General features: G+C 37.6%; 1 protein-coding gene across 1 annotated transcript; it reads right to left on the bottom strand.

The window, feature by feature from the left end:
• Positions 1 to 6854: 6854 nt before the first annotated feature.
• On the bottom strand, positions 6855 to 7737 carry LOC138883892 (uncharacterized protein At4g02000-like). The gene is made up of 2 exons (XM_070164610.1): positions 7419 to 7737; positions 6855 to 7138 (listed from the first exon to the last, which is right to left on the bottom strand). The coding sequence occupies exons 1-2, from the start codon at positions 7735 to 7737 to the stop codon at positions 6855 to 6857; spliced, it is 603 nt and encodes a 200-aa protein (XP_070020711.1).
• Positions 7738 to 8091: the final 354 nt, after the last annotated feature.

An 8091-nucleotide genomic window follows, 5' to 3' on the forward strand; every position in this document is an offset into this window, starting at 1 on the left:
TATGGTAGAGCGACAAAGTTTTAAGGGAACATGAGTAAGGATGAGGAAAGACAAGTGAAAAAGGTGACGAGAATAGATATGTTTTTAGGATTAAGCCCATGAAAACAAGAAGAGCAGACAATTTCTCTATTTTATACAAAGCTCACTATAGCCTTAATGAACTCAAAGGAGTTTAAGATTAATAGCATTTAGAAGTAATGAAATGCTGACCTAGTAATAAAATGAGGGTATAATTGTGACAGATAAAGGATGACGTTTGGGCCTTCGTTTGAATAATGATTTGAAAAAAAAAGGAGAAAAGATTTCGCTAGCGACACGAAATTAGGATACCCCCATAAGGTTAATCATATTGAGTCACTATGAAATACGATTATGGGGTCACTTCGAATATTCCTTGATGTAACATATGCCATAGGGGCAAAGTATTACGTAAGAAGTTTCAAGTTATCAGTGGTATATTTTGGATCAATATTGAGGTGAATCAACAATGGATGGACAAAAGTCTCAAAGTACGAAATGAGATTAGGCCGTCATTCTAAAGATGAGCTGTAATGAGGAAGCATTAAAGGACTTAAATTTATACATATGGAATAAGTAACGAGAGTAAGCTGGGATTTGGTTGTAGACCTTAGCAACGATAAATTAAAGTAAGAGTTATGGCTGTAAATTCATACGGATGGCTAAACGGACCTATACGATGAGATATAACAATATTCGTTAATTCAACAAAGTACCGAGCGAAGGACTTCAGTATGCCCATATATGCCCAAAGGGACATCTTAGCAAGCTCTACATATGAAGCCTAGAGATTGGGCACACTTACAAGGTCAAAATTGTATAGGCTGCATGATGAAAAGTAGCAATAGTTATGAGATTGGGAGGATTCTGACTACAAGTTATGGTGTGAGAATGAGGCTTGAGGGGTGAATTTCTGGACTTTGGACTCATTCACAGAATAGTCGCCTAGATGGCAAGGGAAGTTCTAAAGTATTCGGAAGATATAAGTTATGAAACTGATAGGTGCATCAGTCAACATTCGAGGACGAATGTTCCAAAGGGGGAATAATGTTACGCCCCGCAGTATTACGTCGATGTTATGCTCTGCAGTAATATATTACGATGATATTATGCCTTGCAGTATTGCATTACAGTGATATCACGCTTCGCATTATTAAGTTACGATGATGTTGCACCCTGAAGTATTGTACGTTAAATTGGTCGTAAGATAATTGACATTAGTCCAAGTAAAAGATTATTTGGAGATTATAAGGATTATGCTATTTCACAAGTGATTAGTAAAGGTGAAAGGGGGAGCAAGTGAAAGAAAACGAGTTTTCGTCCAATTTTGGCATATTAGGATTGAATACAGCTCGAGCTAAAATACTTGGTATTTATGGACTAGTACTATACAAGGTACCACATAACCATAATAGTAAAGTGTAAAAGGCATGTGAAAAATGAGTAATATTTTAAGTAAGTGGGAATAATTCTCAATTTTACGAATAATTGATTAATTACCGGGTAACGAGATATTAACTAGTTAATTAATAACTTAAGTGGATAAATATCCTTTTTGGGCTGCCACTTGGCATTAATCTAAGCCAAAGTGACAACAAAAGGCTTGATGAGTCATTAGGCATGAGATGCCCTATTTGTTTTTTTTTTGGCAAGAAAGAAATTTTTTTATTCATTACTAAGTAGTATAGTTACATAGCTTGGTCCTCCCATTGGGAGAAGACGTAGGCATACCATTAGAAGTATCATTACAACCAAAAGAGGACATTATAGGGTTTCCTAGCATAACCAAATTATTTAACTCGACAATATTAGTGGTGGTAATCCTAGTAACATTGATTCCTTCTTTATCAGCCCGAACAACATCTCTAAGGTAGTCGGATACTTCTAAATATATATGACTATGATAGACATTAGCTTGATAAATTCCCTATTGTGTCAGATCATGCACTATCTTGTTGCCTTCACTGAAATTGTGTAGGATGGGTGGATTCCCCAATATCTTCAGCCAGTACCTGCATTTAGAAAGAAGTGCATTATAGAGTGGTGAGTAATTGGGTTCAATTAGTGATGGTATAGAGGCAGAGTCTATCTCCATTTGCAAATTTGTGAATTGGTAAGTTACTGCTAGTTGTAGGCCATGGCATAATGCCTCAAGTTCAATGTATAGCGGAGATGGACCAATAGTTGTTTTACTAAAGCTTAGAATCCAGTTCCCAGTCGAGTCTCTGAATACTCCCACCTATCCCTTCTTGTTCGAATCTACCCTTAAAGGCTCCGTCTATATTAAGTTTTAATTGGTGGATAGTAGGGGGTTCCCATTTGGTAACAACTTGTAAAGGTCTGTCAAGTTTGTTGCAGTTGATGTTACTACCATGCAAATATTTCATGGCTCTTGAGATAACATGATTACTATATACTATGTTACATAGGTTATGTAAGGTGTTCCTATTTCTATTAAGCCAGAGAAGACAAAGAGTGTAAGAGAAAAGATAATCCCATGTCAAGGAAAGGTATGTGGTTTTTGTTTGTAAAGGCTGTCTAGCCAGTGGGTAGAATGGGTGTCAACTAATTGAATGCTCATACCTAGAGACTCCCATAATTGCTTTGCTATTGGTCAAAATAGGAAAATATGTTTAGATGTTTCCTCAATGGTAGGGCATACTGGGTAGTACAAAGAAGTGGCAATTCCAATGGATTCAGGAAAGTTTTGTAGGTAATCTATCATGGTATCATTGCCATAGGAAATATTTAAGCTTATTCCATGTTTTTAATTTTCAGAGCCATTGAAAATTCATACTTTGGGTATGGGTTGCATTAGAGGTGATAAGAGGGTACACAGATTTTGTGGTGAATATACCATTAGTGGTTAGTGCCCAGATTGGAGTATCAGTGTGGTTCCCGATATTTTTAGGTTGGAAAGAATGGATTTTAGTTAGAATATAAGGAGGAAATTCGAAGGATTATAGGTCCCATGTCCCATTAGAGAAGATATTTGAAATCTTGAAAGTTGAATCTTTATGTGCTAGGGGACCTTGGATCATGCTTCCTATGCTTTTAATGCATGGTAGCCAGTTTGCATCCCAAAAGTCTACGTGGGAACCATCTCCAATATGCCATGTAGTAGAATATTTACAAATGGTCCATCCTGTGAGGATATTTTTCCATATGAAGGATTGAGAAGTATTTGAGTACCAACCAGCGTATTTGGGATTGAGAACTGTTACCCAGATAGTAGGGAGGAGGTTAAAGAAACGCCAAGTAAGGCTTGTAAGAACCACTTTGTTCTTATCCAAGGATTTTCTTATCCCCAGACCCCCATCATGCTTGGGCAATGAGATAGTATCCCATTTTATATAATGAATCTTTCTGGATGTTGGATTGCTACCCCATAGGAAATCTCGTTGAATTTTGTCAATTTGACGTAGTGTTTTTTTGGGTAGCATTGTGTATTACATGACGTGGTTAGGGAGAGCATTGAGGGTGGTTTGAATAAGAGTAGCTCTCCTTTCTAGTGATAGGAATTGAGTTTTCCAACTATTGAGTCTTTTATTAAGATTGTCAAGGATGAAATTGTAATCCGTTGGTTTAGGTTTGTTGCTCATAATTGGAAAGTCTAGGTATTTCCCAAAGGTGTCACTAATTTTGATATTAAGGATGACAGACATTGAATTTCTTTGAGAATTAGAGTAGTTATTAAAGAAGTGTAATTTTGACTTTGAGTGATTTATTTGTTGCCCTGAAAATCTACTGAAGTACTCAACACAACGCTTGATTGTGGAGGCAAATTTCTCAATGGCTGCTGCCATTAAGTTTAAATCAACCGTGAAGAATATATGGGAAAGGGGTGGCCAATTGGAGCTAATTTTAATAGGATCTCACAGAGTTAAATCTACTTGGTAATTGATAAGGGTAGACAATAATTCAATACAAAGGATAAATATGGATGGTGACATAGAGTCACCTTGTCTAATGACCCTAGATGGCTTGAAGAACTCTGTTTGAGATTCGTTGACCAGGACAACAATACTAGAGGTAGTAATGCAAGATATGATGAGTTTAGTGATTTTGGGTGGGAAATGAAAATAGTGGAGGGCTCTACAAATAAAAGACCATTCCAGGTGGTCAAAAGCTTTTTCCAAATCGATTTTAAGGAGCATTTTCCCTTTGTTTCCTTTTATTTTCTTGTAGTGGTGGATAATTTCTTGAATAATAATGGCATTATCCGCCGCCCATCTTCCTTTGAGAAAGCTTGATTGAAAAGGGCCTATGAGGGTGTCTAAGAAAGGTTTTAGACAGTTGACAATGATTTTGGTAATGACTTTATAGGTATTATTACAAAGCCCAATTGGCCTGAAATAATTTAGCTCATTGGCATTAGGGAATTTGGGTATCCAACAAAGGAAGGTAGAGTTAAGCTATTCATGAGGTTTTCAAATATGGAGTGACAGTTGTCGTAGATTGTTTTATGGACAATGTGCCAATATTTTTGATAAAAAAGAATTTATTTCATCCGGACCAGGGGCATTGAAAGGCTTAAACAAGAAAATAGCCCTAGTGATTTCATGATTTTGCTGTGGTTTATCCAATGCTAACAAATCAGTAGCATAGGATGAGACTGGGGAAGCTTGGGTGCTTAGCCAATTTGAGGAATCGTGACTTGTTTGATAGATGTTGTGGAAATAATTGAAGGTGTGTTGAATTTTATCGGGATCATTAATTCAATTATTATAAGCATCCTTAAAAAAGGAGATATGATTTTTCCTACTCCGATTAATGACACTTATGTGGAAAAATTTAGTAATTGCATCACATTCACTAAGCCAATTTATACGTGAACGAAGTTTCCAATAATCCTCTTCTATTTCTAAAAGAGTGCTATACTCGTTAGTGAGGGTTTGCTCGAGATTTTTCAAGAAGACACTCGTAGGATAGTTGGTGGATTTTTGGATTCCACTAAGTCTTGCCAGAATGGTTTCTTTTTTCTAATAACATCACCAAAATTGCTTGCAGCCCATTCTTTTACTCTATTAGTGAAAAAAGTGGTGACATTGGATAAATTTTGGCCATTCCAAGTGTCCATGATCATAGAAGTAAAATCCGGGTGGTGGCACCAGTAGGTTTCAAGCTGGAAAATACGTTTAGTATGAAGCCTAGTGCAATGAGATAGTGAAATAAGGAGGGTTGTATGATCAGAATAGGTTTTAGAGAGATGGATAACAAATGCATTTGGGTAATATTCAAGCCATTGTTCGTTAATAAAACACCTATCAAGTCGTTCCAAAATTAAATTATAACGATTATATCTATGATTGGACCACGTGTATTTTTCCCCCTTAAATACAAGATCCATAAGTTGACAATGGTTAATACAAGATTGAAATCGAGAGGTTCTATTGCGATTAATAGGTCTACCCTCCATTTATCTTGTTGACTAACAACTTTATTGAAATCACCACCTAGGAACCACATGCCTTTACAATTGTTAACTATATTTTTTAAATTTAACCAAAGTTGAGACCTAATATTTATGCGAGTGCTAACATAAACAGTACTAAACAACCACGGATGGTGATTAGGAAGTACCTGGATCATAACATGGATTTCCTGACCATCAAGACGGATATGACTGAGTTGGACATGGTAGTCATGCCAAAGGATAACAATACCCCCAAACTGACCATGAGCAGGGATCTCCACCATGTTGGAATATTGGAAATCGTCTCTAATGCCTATGTGATTGGTCATACAAGTTTCTAGGAGGGAAACTAGGGAAGGGTTGTGGGTATTCAGCAGGTCCCTAAAATGACGCTTAAATTCCTCATTGTTTCCACCCCTGATATTCCAAATTACAAAATTAGGAAGTCTACTCATTGAGGGATCGGAAGGGGGATGTTGTAGAGCACTACCCTTCACTAATGGGCTTAGTATTACTACGAAGTTGCCTACTGCCTCGTTTAGTGGAGGTTTGATGTCGATGGAACATTTGTATAGTTCCTGTGGGTACTTTCAAACAAACTTCTTGTCTTCTAGTGCCTGAAATAGCATGATCTTGACTGCTTGTAGGTTTGAAATCTATGAATGATATTATGTTTAGTGGTGGGATGATCTGTTCTTGCTCCACTATTCCTTCCTCTTCTTGTACGTGTGCATTTTGATGGAGATGAGGTTGTGTTTGGTGAATATCCATCGGTGGTGGGAAGTGTTGTGGCACAGGCTGCCACGCATGGATCAAGGGGGAGGGTGTTTTGATCCCGAGGAGCAAAGAATGGAAGCTGGTAAAATAGCTGCATGTTCTGCAAAGAATTGTAGTGGTGTAGAAGGTTCCAGTAGGCTTGCATGTTGTGGAGTAAAGCAGGTGCTAGTGCTGGAGCTATGGTATTGCAGATATTTGTCACCCAAAGGTGGTTGATATAGTTTGACATTGCTATCCTCATGCCCTCTGAGATTAATTGGGCTAGAATCTGAGGGTTTTGGAGGACAGATAGAACCTCCTGGTTCTGAATGTTTGACGTGAAGCAGGCTGCCTGTCCCTGAAGCCCTTAATCCAACCATGTCATTGGTTGATGGTCCTGAGGGAGGGAATTTGTGACATATATTAGAAGATTGGGGTTTGGTATTTTATTGTCCATTCTGGATAGTATGGATGAACGTTGATGAGGGGATATTTAGTTTAGTGGTATTCTCCTCCTTGTGAGAGATTGTGGTAGATTCATGTTGAGGATTGGAAAATGTAAAGGCAGTAGGAACTTGGGGTTCGTGAGGCAATGATTGAGTAGCTAATATAGAGTTTTGGGTTTGCATGATTTATTTACTTGCTTACGACCATAGGTTATCCCTCATTGGGGAATTAGTTTTGGTTTCGTGTGGGCATTGCCTGTGGATTGGCTATGAAATATTTCATTCAAATCCATTATGGCAGATTCATCTTCCTTAGTTAAATCATTACTATTAGCAAGCAATGATGAAAATTTATTAGATGTTCGAACATAACTAGCAGGATTAGCATTAGGACTATGATGTTCAGTAGTAGATTGATTAATGATTTCGTGTATATTTTGTTGCTCAGTAGTAATAAGATTTTTAGGCTTAAAAGCTAGTTTTTGATTATTTAGAAATTTACCTGATGCCGCATCAAATATATTGACAGTGATACCTGGTTGGTTGCCCTAGTTTCTGAACTTTGAAGGAGTGGCAGTGTTTCGCTTATGCTTATATACTTTTGGGAATGACACTGTTTGCCACTGCTCCTCAGTAGAGTGTCCCTTACTGTTGAGTTGGTGGAGATGACCCAGGGTCCTGTTTGTGTCTGTTTCACTGTCTCTGTTTTATTGTAGATGCATGAAGGTGCTGTGTTACCTAAACGACCACAGGTTTTACATAAAAATATTTTTCCTTCATACAGTAATTGTTGTAGATGAGCACCAATTTGAACTGCAGTTTGGACAGCTGGTCTAATAGGAATTGCACACACAGTCTCCCGTATCTCTCTCTGGTTGTTGAACTTGTACAAACATCTATACGCAGTAGCTTCCCAATTGAGTTACCAATTCTTCCAAGCACTGTCCCATCATAGAACTCTGTGGGTAACTGAGGAAGACGAACCCAGACAACTGAGTATAGTTCTTTGGTTTTGCTAGCCACAAAATTAGGCTCCCACCTTCTAACGGAGAGGTAGTGACCATTAATAAACCATGGCACTTGTTGTAGAGCTTTTGCCATGTTTTATTCTCTGGTAAATTTAACTACTTGAAAATCTGACCGTAGATCAATCAATGGGAATGATTCCTTTGGTTTCCAAAGATCTTGGATCTTCCTTTTTAGGTATTGATGGACCACTATTTTACCTAGGAGTTTGATTATGAGAGAGAACTGTCATGGTGAGTACATTCGTTGTCTGTCCTTGTCTATTAGAGAGATATGTTTGAATTGTGGGGACAATGATTCAAGGGCGGAATCATCTCTCATTGGATCAGCATAATTAATCATGGTGATGTTGGAATTAATTTGAGTATCCGTTATAATTTCGTGGGAGATAATTTCTCCTTAAATAAGGGATTGTTTAAAATATTTGGG

Source organism: Nicotiana sylvestris, chromosome 12 (genome assembly GCF_000393655.2).
Source record: "Nicotiana sylvestris chromosome 12, ASM39365v2, whole genome shotgun sequence".
NCBI classification, from domain to species: Eukaryota; Viridiplantae; Streptophyta; class Magnoliopsida; order Solanales; family Solanaceae; genus Nicotiana; species Nicotiana sylvestris.